This window comes from Lampetra planeri, chromosome 42 (genome assembly GCF_965212315.1).
Source record: "Lampetra planeri chromosome 42, kcLamPlan1.2.h2, whole genome shotgun sequence".
Classification (NCBI taxonomy): domain Eukaryota; kingdom Metazoa; phylum Chordata; class Hyperoartia; order Petromyzontiformes; family Petromyzontidae; genus Lampetra; species Lampetra planeri.
Genome location: NC_136148.1, coordinates 3,988,184 through 4,011,660, shown reverse-complemented (window position 1 = coordinate 4,011,660; position 23,477 = coordinate 3,988,184). Strand labels below are relative to the sequence as shown.

Sequence of the window (23,477 nt, the reverse complement as noted above, 5' to 3'; positions counted from 1 at the left end):
CGTGCTTGGCCGTCTTTGTCTCATCAGTGGAAATGATTTTTAGACACCGCACCAGGAGGCCTGGGACCGGTTCAGACAATCGTCGTCGGTGATTGCCGTGAGCGGTAATCGAACTCGGGTCGCAAGTTCGTAGTGCAGCGCGCTATACGCTACCACTACCGCGCACGCGGACACACACGCACACATGCGGACACACGCACACACACGCGCGGACCGCGAGCGAGAAGGAAAGATGCGTGGCATTTCTTGTACGCGGCAGGGTTACGGGAAGTCACAATGTGTCCCCTCCCTTCCCCTCCCCTCCCTACTGTCTGCTATCTCACTCCCCCCCCCCCCCTTCTTCGTTGGTTCATGAACCCAGCCGTGTGGACCTTCAAACATCCCCTCGTACGCTTGGTGTGGGTCTGTGTAGGTTTGTGCGGTTGCGTAGGTCGGTTTAGCCTCAAGTGAGTACTTGGTGCGCTGTGTAGTGAACATCGCCACTCGGGAGACAAAGGCGGGCGGGCGGGCCTGGTGCTGGCCACCCACCCCCCCCTCGTGTGCCGTGCCGGCCTTCATAGGTGCTGCTCGCTAACAGCACTTGCCCCAACAGCCTGTTGAGGCTACACGGGGGATCTTTGTGTTTGTAACAGTGGTCTTTTGGGGGAGCGGTAGCACAGCGGTTAGTTCACTGCTCTACGAACCCGGCTCACCAAGTTCGATTCCCGCTCACGACCAATAACAGTGGCGAATGTTTTAACCTCTCTCCTCGGTGGGCTCCCACTTAGATGGTGTGTAAACATCAGCATTGGGGAGACAAAGGCGGCCGGGCGTGGTGTTAGCCACCCACGCCCTCGTGTACCGTACCGGTCTTCATAGGTGCCCGCTGACAGCGCTTTACGCCAATATCCTGTTAAAGGGCTATACGGTGGATCTTTGTCTTTGTACAGCTGTTTGCACGCTGTGCGATGAACCACTCGAACTGAGGCACTTCGTCATTGGTCACGACCACTTGGGCATCATCCCTTGTAGCAACATCCTAAGCCCAAGTCCGCTCTCGTTACCAGCCGGCGTGAATGCCTCTACCTTGAGTATTTTTCTATAAGCCAGTGGTACTCAACGGGGGGTACGCGGACCCCTGAGGGTAACGTGGGGGTACATGAGGCGATTCATAAATGTGTAAAATGTATCATCGTACATGAGAGTTTTTGGGGACTAGTCATGTATGAATCTGGCAATATAAAATAATATATTGACAAATTATATCATACATGATACTCCCCACTTTCTGTGATTTTTTTTATTTTATTTTTATTAATTTTAATTTCATTTTTTACCTACGTGACTTTACCGAAAGAACTAAGAGTATGAATCCTTGCAGTCACGAAAGCTTCAAATCTAGAATCATACATGAGAGTTTTGGGGAAAAATCACGGATGAATCTTTTCCAATATAAAATAATTACAATAAAAATTGTAATCTATATGCTAACCAAGAACGATATAAAATACCTTTCTAAACTCCTTGATCGTAAACAACGTGGTTTCCAGGAGTAGCCAGCGAGCGCGAACAAATTTGATCTCGAGTGCAGAGCGTCCGTTGACATTTGTTTTTATTTGCTTGCAGTTACGAGCTCGTTAGGACGCCTCGCAAAGTGAACAATTGGTTAAAATATTTGACGTTCATTTCTTCACGCATTTATTTCTCCGCTGTGCCGCGTTGGGTCAGGCAAGGGGTAGACTCGGTTGAAACAAAATACAACAGGTAGCTAACAAAGGTGGAGAACCACTGATCTAAGCCACGTGCTCATCTTGCGGTGCGGTCTCTGGGCGTAATTCCCAGCGTGCACCTCCACCATATGTGCGTGCGTGCGTCTGCCCACTCGTCTCCGTACAGCAGAGGTCGCAAAGGGGTTTTGATTCCTTACCCGTACCCGGCCGCACCAGGGTCGCAAATGGGTACCCGTACCCGGCCGGTTACGGGTAGCCATTCCCTACCCGTACCCTACCCGAAATGAGTGACAAACGGCTACTCACCAGTGACTCACGGCTTACCCGTACCCGTACCCGGCCGCACCAGGGTCGTAAACGGTTACCTGTACCCGTACCCGGCCGGGTAGCCGGGTATCGGGTAGGGTACGGGTATTGCGTACCCGGTTGCGACCTCTGCCGTACGGTTTTGAACTCTCGTTCCGGTTTTCCTTGACACGCGTCCCCGCGAGCCGGTAACGCAAAAGGCACCGCGCAGATTTTGCCGAGAGAAGAGAGTAACGTAACGTGTTCGGCGTAGGCTCGTTAAAATTTATCTTTTTATTGTCATGCATGTATGTATGTTGAGCTTCTTTCACACCGTAAGTAGCCAACCGTGCTAATCATTACCGGTTGAGGTCGCAACCGGGTACCCGATACCCGTACCCTACCCGATACCCGGCTACCCGTACCCGACTGGGTACGGGTATGGGTACCCGTTTGCGACCCTGGTGCGGCCGGGTAAGGGTAGGCCATGAGTCACCGGTGAGTAACTGTTTGTCATTCATTTCGGGTAGGGTACGGGTAGTCTACGGGTAAACGGGTTCGGGTACCCGTTTGCGACCCTGGTGTGGCCGGGTACGGGTACGGGTAAGGAATCAAAACCCGTTTGCGACCTCTGATTACCGGTAAGTGGCAATGAAATAACGAAGAACAACATCTCGCGTGTCGTAAACCCCTCCGCCACCTGATGCAGCCAGTCAAGGGCGCCACGGTGGAGAGATGTTAACTACCTCGCCTGATATGCAGGAGGTCGTGGGTTACATCCCAACCCTGATGCCTGCTGCTGTATATTTGGAGTTTGCGTGTCTCTCCCCGTGGTCACGTGGATTTTTCTACGGGTCCTCTGGTTTTTTTCCCTCCACATTTAGAATCATGCATTCTGAGCCTATGGCTGCTTTCAATTTCTATGTGATGTTAATACTACCTCACTTGGTATACAGGGGGTCTTGGGTTCCATCCTGACCCTGGCACCTGCTGTATATTTGGAGTTTTCGTGTCTCCCTCTCACCCCGTGGTCGCGTGGAATTTTCACCGGCTCCTCCGGTTTTTCCTTCCACGTTTGGAATCAACATTACGCGTTTAGAGTATTTGGCTGCTATAAATTGCACACGACGATGAGCTATCAATTTGTGGCCAGGTCGCGTCTGAAGAAGAGCTGTATAGTTCAGTGTGCCTTAGCTGGTTAAATATAAAAATAGTTTAGTTTTTTAATCGTATTTAATCAAAAGAGTACCACTTGAATCAAGCGTGGACAGTGGCATTCCTGCTTTGGCAGAGGTGGCAGCAGCGGCGTCGTTGTCTTTGGAGAGGAATCTCACGACATCGACACGGCTCGCTGACATCTCGCCGGACGTTGCATCCACCGTGCATCAGATTGTTAAACAGGAGGTCAGATCTCATGGAGGAATTTTTTTTATCATTTCTCATATTGGTTGTGAAAGACTACGGTTTGACTCCCCCCTCCCGGCGTGGTGGTTGGAACGATGTTACACGTTTCCGTCCGTAGTTTGTTGTTCTTCCCCCGCCCCTCCGATTAGCAGGATTGGATACGTACGGTGCGAAATAAGTTTGACGTACGAACATTCACGACTTAAATCCCCACTGGGATCGGTCGACCACGTCCTGACTTTCGGCGAATCGGTTCTGAAAATGCGTACCGGCTTGACCGGGTGTTGTTGTCGTCGTTTGTCATTTGTCAACGATGATGTTGTCTCTGTGCAGGTGTGTGCTGCTCTTACAAGATTCGTGCGGAGTGTTCGCGGAGCTCAGAGCCGATCTCGCTTCGTTGCCCCCTGGCCCCTCCGCGGAGCCGAGGGCCGAGCTCGCTGGCTCCATCGTGGAGCTGAGGGCCGGGTCCCCTGGCTCCTCCGTGGAGATGAGGACCAAACCAGCTGGCTCCATCGTGGAGCCGTGGGCCGGGCCCGCTGGCTCCACCGTGGAGCTGAGGACCGAGCTCGCTGGCTCCTCCACCGTGGAGCTGAGGACCGAGCTCGCTGGCTCCTCCACCGTGGAGCTGAGGACCGAGCTCCCTGGCTCCTCCACCGTGGAGCTGAGGACCGAGCTCGCTGGCTCCTCCACCATGGAGCTGAGGGCCGAACCCGCTGGCTCCACCTTGGGGCCGAGGGCTGATCCTGCTCCATTGCCCCCTGGCCCCTCCGCTATCTGCCCCGCGGGAGCTCCTCCGGCGGGCGCGACGGACTCTCCTCCCGTGCTGCCGGCACACCTGGAGGGGCGCTGCTGCCTCTTCGCTGATGTCGCGGTGCTGCGGAGGACCACGCGTACGAGGTGGGGGCGGGGGGTGGGGGTCGGGGTGGGGGTCGGGGGGGTGGGGGGCATGACGTCACTCGGGTCGTGCTTGCCGGCGTCGCTGTGGCCGGTATTGCTTTTAGCAACATCGTTGTCGTAATCGCCACTGTCGGACAGCATCGTGGTCATCGTCATCATCGTCATCGTGATCAGAAGTAGCAGCCGCAGCAGTTATGTCATAATATTCATCGTCGTAGTCATCATTAGCGTCATGGACATCACTTTCATTGTCGTCATTATCAGTGATTGCAGCACTGATGATGCAGCAGTGCCACTCATATCACTCTTCACCATTCTTATCATGACTGTCATCAATTGTTATTATGAGCAGCAGCAGCAGCAGCAGAATCTGCAGCAGTCTGATTTATATCTCTGTGATCATCATCGTCATCGTCAGAAACGGCAGCAGAAATCATCGTCGAAATCAGCAGCATCTTTATCAAATTCATCAGCAGCGGAAAATGATAATGAATCGACGGTGCCACACACAGCCTGCGCCAGGCTAAGGATCTATTTTAATCGTCGGACGACGACCGCTCTCACGCCCGCGAGCTGTGCCCTGTGCCCTGGCGTCGAGGGGCGACGCGTTTCCCCCAGCGCGCCGCCTGTCCCCGGTTTCATTTTGACAAGCCGGGGCCAGTGTGACCGCCACAGATAGGCTCATGCGCAGGGCACTCATGCGTGGTTTGGTGGGGGGCACGGGGGGGTACGGGGAGGGGGGGGGAGTCGCATTTGCGTCCCGGGCGATTGTCCGCCGCGTTACTCGGCGTGGAGTTTGAGGGATTTGAGCCGCGCAAAGCGGAATGTTTTTTCCGCTTTGCGCTTTAGCGGAGCCCTCGTTTGTGACGCTCGCTGCTCGCGGTAGTCGATGAGTTCGGATGAAAAGTGCCGCGTTGAGCGAAAGGCGCTTTGAGCGAAAAACGGTTTCGCCCGATGCACTGACTACACACGCTCACACTGAGATGGCGGGATAAATAACTGCGTATGCCCCCACGTTTCTGTATCATTCCGCGTATCGTATCGTACGCTCAGCCGCGCAGCTCAAGAAAGTACAGGTAGTCCCCGACTTAGGATGGAGATGCGTTACGACGACCCCATCGTAAGTCGAAAATATCGTAAGTCGAAAATGGCCCAGCCTACCCAGGAGTCTTAAAGAATGGTGATAATTTAGCAAAGCAGAGCAATTTACAGTACCTTGCTGTATAAACTATATACCGTGTGGATTTATTAATTACAATACTGTATTGCACAGTAACATGTAAAGTAAAAAACAAGGTAAATTCTAAGCCTACCTATATGAACTGCAATTTCATAGAAAGTTTTTTCAGGAAACAATCCTATCTGCTATAAAAACTTTTAACATGCATTGAACGTATGTATCGTATCGTGGTAACCCTAAAATGAATTCGCTAAATCTACGTATCATACATGCATTGAACGTATCGTAACGTATCATATTGTACTGTACTCACCAACACAAAAACACAGAAAAAACTACACGCGCTAACACCGTGACCACTTAACTCCGTCGACCGCTGGTGAGAGTGAGAGGCATCACCACACAAGGCGGGAGATGCGTTCAGTACATCCCGGCAGCGTCCAAACATACAGTATCGTACCTCGTACGCTGCTGCGTTTGCCTGCCGCGCGAAATATAAAATATTTTTCAATTTTGTCATATCGCTATCGCCATCGTAAGATCTAAATATCGTAAGTCGGACCATTGTAAGTCGGGGACTACCTGTAGTTCGTCGTTGACCGCTCAGAAACTGCGTTATGACGTCGCGCGTTCCATGTTATAATGGTGCGCGCGTTCGCGCTGTGCGAAAAGTGTTCCGGTTTTGAGCGACAATGCGTCCTGTGAACACCCGACGCGTTCAGCGAGGACTTGCTGTAGCCTTTTGGGTGGTAATTGTGTTTATTTTCTATCCATCCCGTGCAATGAACCGAGATGAAGAATGCCGTCCGGAAAACCTCCCCTTCGCGTGGCACCGTACATTTGACGGCAATCGCCTCTCTCCCGAGAAATCTTTAAAGTCGCATTTGCATCATTGGCACGGTAGGGGGCGCACTTTCCCACACATTCTGCCACGTGATGAATTGTCGAGAGTTGGAATTTTTGGCAAGTTTTTAAAAAAATGTGCAGTAATTGGGAAATGCCGTGGTCTGAGATCGTTACTCTGCTATGCTTAAGAACCGGTTATAACCCGGATTCGAACCCAGGCTCTCGTCGGTGCTGGCTCAGCATCCCTGACCTCACCTGCCCACCTATGTATGTGTGTGCGTATGTTGAACTTCTTTCGCACCATACGTAGAAAACCGTGCTAATTGGAGGTGCCGGGGAAGGACAATAAACTAAACACACAAAGCAGTTGTAAAGAAATGCGTTTTCAATCCTGATTATTTAATAGTGCGCAGTTCCAGTGGCATACTGATATGGGAAGGAAGAGCGTTCCAGACGGCCGCAGAAGTGCGTCTGAAAGCGCCACGTGATGCGGTGGCCGTCTTTGTTCGATGGCCAAGCCAAAAGCCGCTGCTGCTGCTGCTCCTGCGAGGATGGTTTCTGCTCCTTGAGATCGGCAAGGCGTTGTGATTAATTTGTGGCGAGCACTTTGCGTGTAACGAGCGGTGACCTCAGAACGGATTAGTTAGCTCAGCGGTAAGCCAGTGCAGCTCTCGGCGAGCACTTCACCGACACGGTCGGATCTTGTGGTAGCCCCGTCACGGCACGCGCCAGACCGCCCAGGCGGCTTATGAAAACCCACTCGCTGTACCGCCTCAACCTGGCCGCCTTATAGCTCAGCTGGGTTGTGGCGACTCTCACGGGTCTCTGCGTGATCCACCTACCCTTAGTGGGGTGGGGTGGGGGGGGTTGGGGGGGGGTGACTTTGACTCCGCGGTTCAATTCCCTCCTGCAGGTCACCCGCACTGTTCAGCCTCATTGACAGCCTCTGGCCACCAAGACAACCCCCCAAAGCCCAGCCCGGGAGCCCGCACAGCCCAGAGGTAACGCAGGACGGGAGCAAACGGCTGCAGGGCTGTGATGAACATGATGATGCTGATGAAGATGACAGCGATGATGATGATGATGATTTTTGATGACGATGACAATGATAGCCATGTCCATGACAATGATGATGATGGCAGTGATGATGATGATAACTTGGATGAAGATGCAGGGCAATAATGATGATGACAGCGATGATGATTATTTTTGACGGCAACGACAATTATATCCATGTCCATGATGACGATGGCAGTGATGATGATGATGACAGTGATGATGATGATGACAGTGATGATGATGACAGTGATGACGATGCAGGGCAATAATGATGATGACAGTGATGGTGATGATGATGATTATTGACGACAATGATAGCCATGTCCATGACGACAATGGCGGTGATGATGATGACGACGATGCACAGGAGAGTGCCGAGATGATGCCGGCGCCCAGCTTCTGCTACGTTCTGGCGACCCGCGCCGGCTCCTGCGTTCTTCCGCTCTCGGATGACGGCGGCGGCAGCGGCGGCGGCGCCGGTACCAGCGCTCTGTACCGCGCGCCCTCCACGTTACCACTCAGCCACACACTGGTACCCACGCACGGCACATGCACGGCTACAACTCACAATCGCGAAATATCTGAAGTTCACTCGTGGTCTCGACGTTGATCGGTACCGCCCGTGGCCTTAGGAGAAATAGACTTCCGCGGAAAAGTGTAACGGTGGCGAGAAACGTTATGGGCAGTGGCCCTCATCTTTACAGCACCGGGACAGTAGAGTGGAGAGCAGTAGAGAGTAGAGCAGTAGAGAGTGGAGATCAGTAGAGAGTGGAGTGGAGATCAGTAGAATGGAGAACAGTAGAGAGTAGAGTGGAGATCAGTAGAGAGTGGAGAGCAGTAGAGTGGAGTGGAGATCAGTAGAGTGGAGATCAGTAGAGAGTGGAGATCAGTAGAGAGAGGAGTGGAGATCAGTAGAGAGGAGATAGAGGTCACAGTGACCCCCCCCCCCCAAGGGTTCCGCTCCCACGCACGCGGGAGCTTCTTCAGGAACTGAAAACGCGTCGGGATGCCGCGCACGATGGCGCGCGGTACGACTCGAAAACACACGGTGGGGGGGGTGGGGGGGGGGCAGGAGGGGAGCGAGGGGACAGCTACGCACGCGTGATGTTGATTCTAAATGTGGAGGGAAAAACTGGAGGGCCCGTAGAAAAATCCACGCGACCACGGGGAGAGAGAGAGAGACGCACAAACTCAGAATATGCAGCAGCAGGCGTCAGGGTCGGGATCGAACCTCTCATGCATACCAGGCGAGGGAGATAACATCACAGCACTGTGGTGCCCCTTCAATAATTTTATTGTTTAATTAAAAATGCAAGCTTAGGGGGGGCAGGGCAGAATAACAACAACAACAACAAACAGTCCCAGAGGATAGCAGCTCGTCGGACGCAAGCGCCGCGTTTCTTCACCTCTGGATGCCGTCGCTCATTCCGCACCCTCCTCCACCCCCCCCCTGCGTTCCGCTCAGAGTCAGCGGAGGGGCCACCGTGCGTCGTGGCGCTGCACCTTCTACGCCACGCTCATCTACGCGGAGATGGAGGAGGTATCATCACCATTATTTTTAAAATTGTTTTGTATTTCAACACGTGCTCGGCATTTCAACACGAGCCCTCGGGGAGGTTCTCTCTCCGCTCTCCCACACACACCCCTTGTCCCGTTGGGTCTCACCTGACCCATCGGCCCACTTCACACGTCTAAGCCCCTGGACACTTGGCTGACTTCCCCCCGACCGCTTGTTTCCCCGTCTCGCTCGTTTGTCCGCCCTGGTCCACTCCGACCCTGGTGTGTCCACCCAACGGCCGTGGTATTCACCAGTGATCTGGGCATGCCACCGTGGCCAGATGTTAACTAATTCCTGATTTGAAGCTTTCGTGACTGCAAGGATTCATACTCTTAGGTTCTTTCGGTAAAGTCACGTAGGTAAAAAATAAAATTAAAAGTTAATAAAAGTAATAATGGAAATAAAATAAAATAAAAAATCGCGACGTTTCGGAGGCAACACAAGTCTCCGTCATCAGGTGGGACCGTCACAGCTAAAATTATTGTATTTAAGGGCTGGTCTTTCGGAATTTTCCTCACTTGATGCAGTAATTTTAGCTGTGACGGTCCCACCTGATGACGGAGACTTGTGTTGCCTCCGAAACGTCGTGATTTATAATTTTATTTTATTTCCATTATTACTTTTATTAACTTTTAATTTTATTTTTTACCTACGTGACTTTACCGAAAAAACCTAAGAGTATAGATGTTAACTACCTCGGCTGGTATGCAGGAGATTCGTGGCTTTGAACCCGATGCTGATGCCTGCTGCATAATTCGCCCCGTATGGCCGCGTGGATTTTGTTTTCTGGTTTTTCCCTCCACATTTAAAAACAACACGCGTTTAGTGCGTTTGGCTGCTATCAATTTCCACGTGATACGCCACTTCACTGAGCTATCAATTGTGGCCAGGTCGCTTCTGAAAAAGAGCTATATAGCTTACTGGTAATATAAAAAAAATTGTTGTTAATATAAAGATTGTAATGCGGACTTATTAGGCCAAGATAAAGCTTGATCCTAAAGATGCTATTATCATTAGTGGCTCTGCCAATTACGCTGATACCCATAACTACTATAATCGCAATTATACCCCCCTCCCTCATCATTGCGATGACGAAAGCCCCGAGTTAAACGGTGCAATTATCTCGCCTGTAACTTTTTTTTTAACATTGCGCAAGATTGCACATTAAACACTGCAGCTTTTTCTGCTTCTGTTTTGCAAACGCAGTTACACACCGCTGAGCCATTACGCTCAATTAAGCTGTTAAACCATTGAACCCGTGTCTATTTATAGGGTTAGTAAGCCGGCTGGCAAGCCCAATCCCCGCCCTATCCTCTCGCCTGGGTGGCTCACTCCTGGGCGGGCCAAGGCAAAGCAAGGCACCTGCTCGGCCTGTGATTAAAACAAAGACCAAAAAAAAACTTGCAGAGATATTACAAAGGTTTAGATAAAGGTGAAGGTGCAGCCCCTGCAATTGCTGGCTCTCACACCACTGCAAGAAGATGGCCTCCCCTTTATGGGGCTCCAGAGAGGCCCTTATAGAGCTGGGGTCGGCAACCAAAAACAGTTTTTTTTCGAATTCTGTAAACAAAAAAAATCCCCCGCTAAATATATCGAGAGCCGCAATGCAATGCGTTGCGCACTACTTGAGCGCACTGGCTGCAAGGCAGCGGAAAGTGGAAACAAATGTGCATTGGACACCTACGGGCTGCCTGCGTATGGATCGTGATGACGATGAATGCACGTGCATACGAGACTGGTGGTCCCTAATAAATGAGCAGCGGGTTGCTGACCCCTGGTGTGGAGGGTATTGGGCCTACCCCCTTCTATGCTGGCCACACGCCTTGAAATAGGTGGGAGCTCCCTACCCGCACTTGACGGCACCACGCGCGACCTGCCGATGAACTCACTTCGACTGCTGCTAAGTGGAGAGAGGTGACGGCGGGGGGGGGGGCGAAGTGGGGGGAGTTGAGAAACTTGGCCCACGTTGTCTCCACCACCGCACTGGGAGATGGGATTGAACCGGCGACCTCTGGATCGCAAGTCGAGTACGCCGCTCACCGTTACACTTCCACGTCATATGGTGTGGGGGGTAGGGGGGGGGTGAATGGGGGGGAAGGGGGTAAATTACAAATCACTTAAAAAACAACATGAATGCTCGCTAAATTAATTCGACGACAATGTTTTCACCTAATAGGGTTTTTCCCCTTTTTTCTGGCAAAAAAACTGACACCTTTTGCAAGGAATCATGCTTACATATTAACCACAATACTTGCAGTCAAATGCAAACAAAAAACAATACTCTGATAATGTATGCATTGTCTTTGAAACTGATTGGTCCACACCAGAGACAGCTTTCTTTAGAGCCTAGTCTCATATGGTGTTCGACCAGATGATGCCAAAAGGCGCACAGTTCAAAGACAACGCACTACCAGAGTAATGAGAGCTCGGGGTGAGCAGCTACATCATGGGACCTGCTTTGCCAGTACCAACATATACTAATAGTGTTTTTCCCCTTTTTTCTGGCAACAAAACTGACTGATTTTTAAATCCTTTATATTAAGTTCACTTGCTTGCTTGCTTGCGCGCTTACGACCGTGCAAATCTTTCGGTCGTTTTTTAACCCACTTCCTGTGATCCAATCGCGCTGACATTTTGCACACAGACTCATTGTGCGTGACAATTTATTTTCGTGAAAACAAATTTCCAAAATTTTCCACTTTTTAGGAAAAATACAATTTCATATTTAATTTAGAAATTAATAATAAATAAAATAAAACCGATGCCACGCATATAAAGGATTTATAGTGAAAAACTTTGTTTTTACGGGTTAATTTTTTGTTGTTGTTGCCTCGACCGTGAGGCAATGCAGGCGACACCGGGCGGACATGCCGGTGCTGCGAGGTGCTCTCTCTTCGTGACCGATGACTCCCTGCAGACGCCCCTCCCCTCCTCGCCGTCATCGCCGTCCTCGCCCGCCCCTCCTCGCTCGGCCCGCGTGCTCGTCACGGCGTCGTGTGTGCTGCCCGCAGCCGTCCGGTCGGCGCTGTGCAAGCCTCGCGTCGCCTCGCTCGTCTTCAAGGACGTCGTGTGCGAGAACGGTGCGCTGAGAGCCGTCACCTCCCTGCCTCACTCCCTCCTTCCCTCACTCCCTCCCTCCCTCCCTGACCTACCTCCCTCACCTACCTCCGTCCCTCACCTCCCTCCCTCCCTCCCTCACCTCCCTCCCTCCCTCGAACATAGCTTACTTTTACATGCTAATCCCTCACATTATCATCTCCACTTCCGTGCCCTCTAATATCTCACATTAACATCATGCTAATTTCTCACTTTATCATCATGCTAATTTCTCACATCAACATCATGCTAATCTCTCACACTAACATCATGCTAATCTCTCACATTGACATCATGCTAATCTCTCACATTGACATCATGCTAATCTCTCACATTAACATAGCCACTTCTGTGCCCTCGTCCAGGAGGCCGCTCTCCTATCTTACAGTTGCATGCTCATTTATCACATTAACATCATGCTAATCTCTCACATTAACATCATGTTAATTTCTCACATTAACATCATGCTAATTTCTCACATTAACATCATGCTAATCTCTCACATCAACATCATGCTAATTTCTCACATTAACATCATGCTAATTTCTCACATTAACATCATGTTAATTTCTCACATTAACATCATGCTAATCTCTCACATCAACATCATGCTAATTTCTCACATTAACATCATGTTAATTTCTCACATTAACATCATGCTAATTTCTCACATTAACATCATGTTAATTTCTCACATTAACATCATGCTAACTTCTCACATTAACATCAGGCTAATTTTTCACATTAACATCATGTTAATTTCTCACATTAACATCATGCTAATTTCTCACATTAACATCATGCTAATTTTTCACATTAACATCATGTTAATTTCTCACATTAACATCATGCTAATTTCTCACATTAACATCATGCTAATTTCTCACATTAACATCATGCTAATTTCTCACATCAACATCATGTTAATTTCTCACATTAACATCATGCTAACTTCTCACATTAACATCATGCTAATTTCTCACATTAACATCATGCTAACTTCTCACATTAACATCATGCTAATTTCTCACATTAACATCATGCTAATTTCTCACATTAACATCATGCTAATTTCTCACATTAACATCATGCTAATTTTTCACATTAACATCATGTTAATTTCTCACATCAACATCATGCTAATTTCTCACATTAACATCATGCTAACTTCTCACATTAACATCACTAGCCCCGGCCACTTCTTTATGCCCCTTGGGCTACACCCATTTCAAACCTTTTAAAACAGTCTGCTTCAGCAGCAGACCACGCTTTCCCGCCTGATGACGGACGCTTGTGTTGCGCCCAAAACGTCGTGATTTATTTTATTTTATACCCACGTGACTTTACCAAAAGAACCAAACAGTATGCAGCGGTATTTAATTCCAGACCGATTGAACGCTGACCGCAAAGCTCTGAGGTCCAAATCTCGTTGTCCCGAGTGCGTGAAAATGATCGGGCGGTCACCGTGAGCTGCCCAACGAAGACAGACTTACATATAGCATCCATTCCACTCGCATGGAATCCATATATTTGCATAAGACCCCTACAACTTGCATTGTATTCAGCGACTTGCATGGAACCATGGACTTACATAGAGGACCATAGACTCATACGACACCACTGACTTGCGTAGGCTCAACAGCACACTTCGATTGGACCCACAGACTTACATAGGATTCTCATCCTTACAATGGGCCTCTAGATTTACACAGGTTTCCTGTAGGCTTGCAGAGGGACGCGTATGTTACGCAGTGGCCATAGACACACGTTCGTAGGACCCCTAGAATTACATTGCATTCATATATTAAGACTGCACCATTGACAGACGTTGCTTTTTTTTCTTCTTCTAGATTTGAAGCTTTCGTGACTGCAAGGATTCATATTCTTCGGTTTTATCCGGTAAAGTCGCGTAGGTAAAAAAATTAAATGTAAAATAAAAATAAAATAAAAATCACGACGTTTCGGAAGCAACACAAGTTTCCCTCTTCAGGTGGAACAGTCACAGCACGACAGCTGTATCATTGCTTTCCTGAGGCTAACGCAGATGTGCGCGTGTGCCCACACAGACCGCCTCGTCGCCACGGAGGGCAGCCTCATCCTCCTCTCCAGCCACGTCGCCACAACGCCCACGGCCAGTGCGGCTCGCCAGGACACTCCGCTGCTGGACTGGCTGTCGCCCACTAGCCCGGAAAACACGTTGTGCCTGGTGCAAGGTACTGGTCGTCACCGGGTCAACTTCTGGCGTTGGGTGGGTGGTAGGATTGGGTGGGTAGGATTGGCTGGGTAGGATCTGGTGGGTAGGATTTGGTGGGTAGGATTTGGTGGGTAGGATCTGGTGGGTAGGATTGGCTGGGTTGGATTGGACCGGTAGGATCGGGTGGGTATGATTGGGTGGTTATTATTGGGTGGTTATGATTGGGTGGTTATGATTGGGTGGTTATGATTGGGTGGGTATGATTGGGTGGGTATGATTGGGTGGGTATGATTGGGTGGGTATGATTGGGTGGTTATGATTGGGTGATTATTATTGGGTGATTATTATTGGGTGGTTATGATTGGGTGGGTATGATTGGGTGGGTAGGATTGGGTGGGTAGGATTGGGTGGATAGGATAGGGTGGGTATGATTGGCTGGGTTGGATTGGCCTGGTAGGATCGGGTGGTTATGATTGGGTGGTTATGATTGGGTGGGTAGGATCGGGTGGGTAGGATTGGGTGGGTAGGATCGGGTGGGTAGGATTGGGTGGGTATGATTGATTGGCTGGGAATGATCGGGTGGGTATGATTGGGTGGTATGAACGGGTTTGGTAGGATTGGGTGGGTATGATTGGGTGGGTAGGATCGGGTGGGTAGGATCGGGTGGGTATGATCGGGTGGGTAGGATCGGGTGGGTATCATTGGCTGGATAGGATTGGGTGGGTATGATCGGCTGGATAGGATTGGGTGGGTAGGATTGGGTGGGTAGGATCGGATGGGTATGATCGGGTGGGTATGATCGGGTGGGTAGGATCGGGTGGGTATGATCGGGTGGGTAGGATTGGGTGGGTAGGATTGGGTGGGTAGGATCGGCTGGGTATGATCGGCTGGGTAGGATTGGGTGGGTAGGATTGGGTGGGTAGGATCGGGTGGGTATGATAGGCTGGATAGGATTGGGTGGGTAGGATCGGGTGGGTAGGATCGGATGGGTATGATCGGGTGGGTATGATAGGCTGGATAGGATTGGGTGGGTAGGATCGGGTGGGTAGGATCGGATGGGTATGATCGGGTGGGTAGGATCGGGTGGGTAGGATCGGGTGGGTATGATCGGGTGGGTATGATCGGGTGGGTAGGATCGGCTGGGTATGATCGGCTGGGTAGGATCGGGTGGGTAGGATAGGGTGGCCACAATGTTATTCAGGCCACAGTGTTATTATAGACGAGCGTGTTGAGTGGCTGTTATTAATTGTGCTTGTGTACCACTTCCAACGCAGCAGTAGCATCACCCAATAACTGTGTACAGTTTGTTTTAAAAGCCGGCGTTTGTCACCGATGATAGTGGTGGAGTGCTTTTTGGGCCACTCTTTTGCATGCCCCTGGCAATGAGGTCCTGGGTTTGAATCCAGCTTTCAATCGTCGGTGATGAAAAGAGGTTCTCAAGTGCAGTGAGTCGCTGGTCTCAGCCCCATCCGGCACTTACACGAGCACAACAACACCAACAACAAAAACCAGATCACATTAAATTTGATTCTTCACTAAATTTGGCTGAATCTGTCAAAAAATAATGATAATGATCCGTTGTACAGTCACGAGGCGCCCGTTACTCTCAGTGGCATAGCGGACACATTGTTGCCCGAACGGCGCCATGCGCGTAATCAAAAGATAAATTCACTTGACTACTGCAACCCCCTAACGGTGCGGAACAAAGGTCACTTGGAGCAATGTCAGAAGCAGCTCTGTGACATCTGCTTCTGCGGGTCGCGCTGCGTTGCGAGAAGATTTCCCGCGGTGGGTTGTTTGTGCGGTCGTTGGTTACCGTGCTGTGACTATCATTTCGTTACACAGCGCATTCTTCGTGATTCCGTGTGTGTCTATATGTGAGTCCTAAACTTATACGCAGTCAGAAGTGCGTTGCACAGAGATCCACGGACTTGCACAGCGACACATAGACTGCATATGCACCCACAGACTTACACAGAGACCCATGGACTTACATAGAGACACGTAGACTCACAGAGATTCAGACTTGCATTGAGACTAGTCTATGGGTCTCTAGTCTATGGTTCTCTACGTAGGTCTGTGGGTCTCTGTGTGAGTCTATGGGTCTCGATGTAAGTCCGTGGGTCTCCAGTCTATGGGTGTCTATGTAAGTATGTGGGTGCATCTGCAAGTCTATGTGTCTCTGTGTGAGTCTACGTCTCGCTGTGTGAGTCCGTGGGGCTCAATGCAAGACATTGCTGACCGATTCCACAGAATCTCTACACTTGAGAACCCAGTTTTTCAACACTAGCATTTGTGCGGCTGAAACCCGGCTTTGAACCCAGCAATCTCAGCAGTGCTGGCCGGCTCAGTTTCACCGACCCCTGTTCCACCCAGGTCACCCTACACGCGCGTTGTTTTAACGCAGCGATACCACCGCATAGGATTTCACAGCTGTGCCACGGTTGCACAGCTCTCTCCGATTGGCCATTTCGGGGGTCGTGCCACGTGACGTCCGGGCACGATGTCCAACGTTTCGTACCCCGCGTTCTGGCAGCTGATTCTGAAACCGCATTTAGCGGATTAATTATCCCCCCCCCATCCCTTCTCCCCCCCGATGATGTCGCATTGCCGCGGCTACTGCTGCTGAAGTAGCCGCTCTCTGGCTCCCGATTGGGTCAGCTCAAGCTCCCTGGTGTAGTCTGGTCAATGTTGTTGTTACCGCAGCCAATCGGTGCCGAGAGACGGTCCGATCGACAGCGGCCGGCAATGCTCTATGAACGCGAGCTGCTCGCTTCGGTTTCCTGGAGAAGCTCCCGGCACGGGGTGGCGGTGAAACGTCGGACAGTCGCGCCGAACGGCTCGCCGTACGTCCGGGCAGAGGCTGAGCAGCCGCAGCGACACCTAAATCCGTCCCGCGCGACCCTCGTTTTGGTCGTGGTCGTGGAGGTCGGTTGTTGGTTGTTTGTTGGGGGGGGTTGGGAATTGGGAGGTGAACTCAGCATCACAACGATGGGGGTGGGTGGGAGGGGGGTGGGTGGCGGCGGCTGCGGCGGTGTGTGGGGTTGGAACATTTTATGGCAGTGATAGTTTACTGGACTTTGAACGGTTTTGTTTGCAAAAAAAAAACTCCCAACTTTTTTTGGCAGTGGTCGAAGTATGAGTGAGTGGTGTTGTTGATTTTCCACCCCCACCCCTCCTTTCTCTTGTAAATATTATACGAGATCCGTGTCTGTGTTGCAGGCAATGGCCCATTGATTTCTTTATTATTCTTATTATTATGATCACTTTTATTGAAACCCATAGTTTTAAAGTCGTGTTCATGTGGTGTTTGTTAGGTGGCTGGGCGGACTGGCGAGGGTGGGTTCACCACGTTGGCAAGATGTTATCCCCTCGCCTGGTATCCCGACCCTGACGATGTCTCTATATTTGGAGTTGGCGTGTCCTCCCCGTGGTCGCGTGGATTTTTTTCTCCGGGTCCTCTCGTGCTTTTCCCTCCACGTTTAGAAACGTGCGCCTAGATTATTCACGTTATTTTGCTGCTATAAATTCCCACGTGATGAGCCCACTTCGTTGCGCTATCATTTGTGGCCTGGTCGCTTCTGAAAAAGAAGCTAATAGCTCAGTGGGCTTTACCTGTTAAGATAAAAATAGGTCTATTTGTATAGATTTTTTAAAAGTAATTTGCTTACCTTTGCTATAATATGTTTCAGCCCAGTCACCGATCGCTATGGGAGAGGAATTGGATGATTTCCATTGTAATTTTTCTTTATTGCCAAATAGGGCATGGTGGTAGAGGGGGTGGGGGTGGGGGGGAGAGACAAAGGTGGCTGGGCATGGGGTTGGCCACCCCATCCCCGAATAGGTGCGCCGTGCCGGCCTTCACGGACGCTACTCACTAACAGCACTTGCCGCGGTGGGGGGGGGGATCTTTGTGTGTTTTGCGCAGGGGTGATAATTGGCGTGGACGAGGAGAACGCCTTCTCCTGGCTGACGTGCGATTGGTGCGGGAGCAAGGAGCTGGAGAAGACGCGCAACTTCAGGTGAGGCTCCCTCCTCCGTGGCGTCCATCCCACCGACCGACCGTCCGTCATGCCCAGGCCCACGAATGGGTGGCAGGGTGGCAGAGTGGTAGAGTGGCAGGGTGGCGGGGTGGCAGTGCCAAACGGCGGTGACACCCTGTGAGTCCGAGTTCGATTCCCAACTCGGGAACACGTTTTTCCGCGCGGAGTTTGCTTGATACGTTCTCCGTCCGTTGCCTCCCGGTTCTCACTGGTTTCCTCAGTACCTGGCACGGTGTGCAGTCGACATCGCCACCGGGGAGACAAAGGCGGTCGGGCGTAGTTCTGGCCACACACCCCCTCGTGTGCCGTGCCGGCCTTCACAGGCGCTACTCGCTAACAGCACTTGTCCCGGCAGTCTGTTGAAAGTTACACGGGGGGGGGGGGGGGTCTTTGTGCGTGTCAGCGGGGAGGTACTGCACTGCGTGCCTTGCGACGCCATCGTGCTGAACCCCGCTCAGAGGACGAACCTCTCCGTCGTTCTCTCCTGCCGCTCGCTCGGCCCCAACCGCTGCGCCAATCTCAAGGTCCGTGCCTCGTCATCATCTCCACCTGCCCATGCTCAATCCACTGCTGGATGATGTCCTTCTTCCCCCACGCCGCCACGAATCCCCCCCGCGGTCCAATTGCTGCCACTGTCGCATCCGTCTACCCATCGCCCGTGCAAGATCACATTTATAAGCGTGCGTCTAGATTTGCTTATTTATTATTTTGCTGCTGTAAATTTCCCCGTGGCGATGAGCGACTTCGCTGAGCTATCATCTGTGGCCAGGTTCGCGTCTGAAAAAGAAGCGAATCGCTCAGTGGGCTTTACCTGGTAGGAGAAAAATAATTTAGTTTTATTTGTATTTTTGTTAAGTGATTTGTTTACCTTTCCAATACTTCTCACTCCTATCGTGTTTTCGTACTGTTTGTTGTTTTAACGTTCTGACCCCGTGCCCCTACTTGACATCTGTGAACAAAGCGCTTCATAGCTCATCGGATTCCCCCAGTATCAAAAAAACATTCCGATGCATTCTAGATTTGAAACTTTCGCGACTGCAGGAATCCATACTCTTTGATTCTTTCGGTAAAGTCACGTAGGTAGAAAAATAATAGATCGCGACGTTTAGATCGCAACACAAGCAATCTACCTACGTGACTTTACCGAAAGAACCAAAGAGTATGGATTCCGATGCATCTGCTGGTGTCGCCATCTACATTTTCAGAATCAGAAAAGTCGCCCGCAAATTACTAAACCGGAATGACGAATCGCAACATCGCCCCCCCCCCCACCCCCCGCTCGCAGGCCGGTGCTGCTGCCACCGTCACCCCTTGTGCTACACAGGGCCAGCTGACATGCAGAGAGGGTGGGGGTCCCCTAGGCTAAATTATTTTCTTTCTAAAACCACAACCGGGCACCGGAATGATTGATGATAGATGTTGCCGCCGGGCGCGGGTGGGGGGGAGAGCATAGAAGTTTCCCTTTGAAATGAAAACTCCTTAATTTGTTTCTCTTGCGTCTGTACGCGTGTCGATGTCGACGTCTCTCCTACAGCTACTGGAGCCGACCATCTCAAAGCTGCTGCCTGCACGGCTCTCCCTCTTCGAGGAGGTATCCATTGGGGACGGGGGTTGGGGGGGTGGTTAGGGGTTTAACCGTCGTTCAAAGCGTTACCGTGGCCGGTGATTGAATTCACTTCTCCCGGGTTGTCTCGACATCCGTTAGCGGGCGGTTGTGGCGGGTCGCGAGTTGGCGTTCCACAAGCCGGCGTCTCATCTCGTCTCGTCTCGATGTCTATAGCGCCTGATTCCAGGGCGCTTCCCAGCAACGGTATAGTCGCCATAGTCGTCGAATGCTCGTTGTTCATCGATTTAATCATTCTCCGTTAAATTCATCATCATCATCATCATCGAAGTCGTTTCTTAAAATAATCATCTGTTAATTTCATCGTCATCGTCAACACTCAACTGCATTAATCGCCGTCATTCAAGCATTGGAGTTATCATCGTCTTAATGCATTCAAATAATCAACATCTCTCCATCATCCATTACAATGAACACCATCATCTATTTTGGTCATGATCATCATCCTCACCCTCTGGTAGATTTTCCATCATCACCAAGATCAGCCGACACACAATCTCTCCACGGGCTCGCGTTGAACCCATTGAATTGAAATAGTAAAATAATAGAAAGATGTTTTATTTTTATTATTTTATTGTTTCCCTTCTACGTCACTTTACCGAAAGAACCAAGAAGATGAATCCCTGCAGTCACGAAAGCTTTAAATCGAAATGTAATTATTTTATTATGTTTTATTTTTATTATTTAATTATTTCCCTTCTACGTGACTTTACCGAAAGAACCAAGAAGATGAATCCCTGCAGTCACGAAAGCTTTAAATCGAAATTTAATTATTTTATTATGTTTTATGTTTTATTATTTTATTATTTCCCTTCTACGCTACTTTACCAAAAGAACCAAGAAGATGAATCCCTGTAGTCACGAAAGCTTTAAATCGAAATTGAGCCCATTGCTTCTCCCGCAGGGCTACGACCCCGAGGCCTTGCTGGGCTCCTCGCTGGGGCCTCTGCCTTGCCTCGTCCGCACCGCGCCCGCCTGGCTCGCCGGGCCCTGCGAGCTGTCGGAGGTGGCGCTGTTCGGCGCCGTTTGACATCCGCCCTCACCCCTCCCCCCTCTCCACCAAACCTTTGCTGCCTTCTAGTGCCTTCCGCTGCCTTCGTAGAGATTTGCAGCATTACATAGAGATCCGTAGAGTTGTATAGTTACATAGAGACCCATAGAGTTACGTAGAGATCCATAGAGTTACATAGAGATCCGTAGAGTTGTATAGTTACATAGAGACCCATAGAGTTACGTAGAGATCCATAGAGTTACATAGAGATCCGTAGAGTTACATAGAGATCCATAGAGTTACATAGTTACATAGAAACCCATAGAGTTACTTACAGATCCGTAGCATTACATAGAGATCCGTAGAGTTACATAGAGACCCATAGAGTTACATAGAGACTCGCAGACCACAGCTCAAGACTGTAGGCAGTGGCGTCGAGTTGTCACGATGTGTGCAAACGAGATACCAGAGGAGGAGGGCTGGGTGGTGATGATGTTGAATGGAGGAGGAGGAGGAGGGCTGGGTGGTGGTGATGTTGAATGGAGGAGGAGGAGGGAGGAGAAGGGCTGGGTGGGTGGTGGTGATGATGTTGATGTTGGATGGAGGAGGCGGAGGGCTTTCTGGCACGAACCTACCACCCAAAGCGCCATCACCACGCGATTTAACGTACAAATAAACAATTCTTGTTCAGGTTAACAAAACAATTGAAACCAAGTTTGTGGCCGTGAGTTGTTGATATAAACAAATTGACGTTATAACCTACGCGACGAACCGTTCCCAAAAGACACTAATTATGAATCGCACGAGACCAACGTGATGAATATTGCCCTTGTTAATTGTTGTGTGGGTTGTGTTGGTCGCGTTCACCGTTGTGACACACACACACACACGGGTGAACGCACGTAAGGTTATACTAACGCTTTAGCGTAAGTTCACGCCCGTTTTGCTGTAGATTCCACTTTGTGCTGTTAAAACAATCGAGTGTTCTTTTTTAAAAACGCTGCATTGTCGCGCGCGCCGTAACCTTGCAGCGCTGATGGTTAAAGTCGCGTTCGTTTAACAAAAAATAAAATCGCCCCCCACACCACTCGCTCCCCGATTCGATGCGCTCTCGCCCATGATGGTTCCGTTCAGTAGGACAGCTCCCTGGAGCGCCCTGCCCATTTCGGAACGCCACCCGCTGGCAAGACGCGAATTGCGTCCGATATTCAAGAGTTTTCCCGGCCAGCTGAGCTTCGTGGCGCGGATTGCAGAGGGAGTGGCTGGGAAAGTGGCTAGGAAAGTAGCTGCGAAAGTGGCTGGGAAAGTGGCTGTGAAAGTGGCTGGGAAAGTGGCTGGGAAAGTGGCCGGGAAAGTGGCCGGGAAAGTGGCCGGGAAAGTGGCTGGGAAAGTGGCCGGGAAAGTGGCTGGGAAAGTGGCTGGGAAAGTGGCTGGGAAAGTGGCTAGGAAAGTAGCTGCGAAAGTGGCTGGGAAAGTGGCTGGGAGAGTGGCTGGGAAAGTGGCCGGGAAAGTGGCCGGGAAAGTGGCCGGGAAAGTGGCTGGGAAAGTGGCCGGGAAAGTGGCTGCGAAAGTGGCTGGGAGAGTGGCTGGGAAAGTGGCTGGGAAAGTGGCTGTGAAAGTGGCTGGGAAAGTGGCTGGGAGAGTGGCTGGGAAAGTGGCTGGGAAAGTGGCTGGGAAAGTGGCTGGGAGAGTGGCTGGGAAAGTGGCTGGGAAAGTGGCTGGGAGAGTGGCTGGGAAAGTGGCTGGGAGAGTGGCTGCGAAAGTGGCTGGGAAAGTGGCTGGGAGAGTGGCTGGGAAAGTGGCTGGGAGAGTGGCTGGGAAAGTGGCTGGAAAAGTGGCTGGGAGAGTGGCTGGGAGAGTGGCTGGGAAAGTGGCTGGGAGAGTGGCTGGGAAAGTGGCTGTGAAAGTGGCTGGGAAAGTGGCTGGGAGAGTGGCTGGGAAAGTGGCTGTGAAAGTGGCTGGGAAAGTGGCTGGGAAAGTGGCTGGGAGAGTGGCTGTGAAAGTGGCTGGGAAAGTGGCTGGGAAAGTGGCTGGGAGAGTGGCTGGGAAAGTGGCTGGGAGAGTGGCTGGAAAAGTGGCTGGGAGAGTGGCTGGGAGAGTGGCTGGGAGAGTGGCTGGGAAAGTGGCTGGGAGAGTGGCTGGGAAAGTGGCTGGGAAAGTGGCTGGGAGAGTGGCTGGGAGAGTGGCTGGGAAAGTGGCTGGGAGAGTGGCTGGGAAAGTGGCTGTGAAAGTGGCTGGGAAAGTGGCTGGGAGAGTGGCTGGGAGAGTGGCTGGTAAAGTGGCTGTGAAAGTCGCTGGGAAAGTGGCTGGGAAAGTGGCTGGGAAAGTGGCTGCGAAAGTGGCTGGGAGAGTAGCTGGGAGAGTGGCTGGGAAAGTGGCTGGGAGAGTGGCTGGGAAAGTGGCTGGGAAATTGGCTCGGAGAGTGGCTGGGAAAGTGGCTGGGAAATTGGCTCGGAGAGTGGCTGGGAAAGTGGCTGGGAGAGTGACTGGGAAAGTGGCTGGGAAAGTGGTTGCGAAAGTGGCTGGGAAAGTGGCTGGGAAAGTGGCTGCGAAAGTGGCTGGGAAAGTGGCTGGGAGAGTGGCTGGGAGAG

At 51.0% G+C, this 23,477-nt stretch overlaps 1 protein-coding gene across 6 annotated transcripts in view; it reads left to right on the top strand.

Moving 5' to 3' along the window:
- The window catches only part of SPIDR (scaffold protein involved in DNA repair), a 49,646-nt gene extending 27,673 nt beyond the window's left edge, over nt 1–21,973 (top strand). For 2 of the 6 annotated variants that reach the window (XM_078613790.1, XM_078613789.1), the window contains exons 12-21: nt 3,732–4,295; nt 7,235–7,322; nt 7,748–7,912; nt 8,846–8,920; nt 11,781–12,018; nt 14,101–14,247; nt 18,157–18,250; nt 18,675–18,795; nt 19,806–19,862; nt 20,800–21,973. In XM_078613790.1, coding sequence (XP_078469916.1) covers nt 3,732–4,295; nt 7,235–7,322; nt 7,748–7,912; nt 8,846–8,920; nt 11,781–12,018; nt 14,101–14,247; nt 18,157–18,250; nt 18,675–18,795; nt 19,806–19,862; nt 20,800–20,925 — 1,675 coding nt within the window. In that variant the 3' untranslated portion in view covers nt 20,926–21,973. Of the gene's footprint in view, nt 1–3,731; nt 4,296–7,234; nt 7,323–7,747; nt 7,913–8,845; nt 8,921–11,780; nt 12,019–13,884; nt 13,948–14,100; nt 14,248–18,156; nt 18,251–18,674; nt 18,796–19,805; nt 19,863–20,799 lie in introns of those variants that run through there. The other 4 variants (XM_078613791.1, XM_078613792.1, XM_078613794.1 and 1 more) reach the window with 4 other exon arrangements.
- Nucleotides 21,974–23,477: the final 1,504 nt, after the last annotated feature.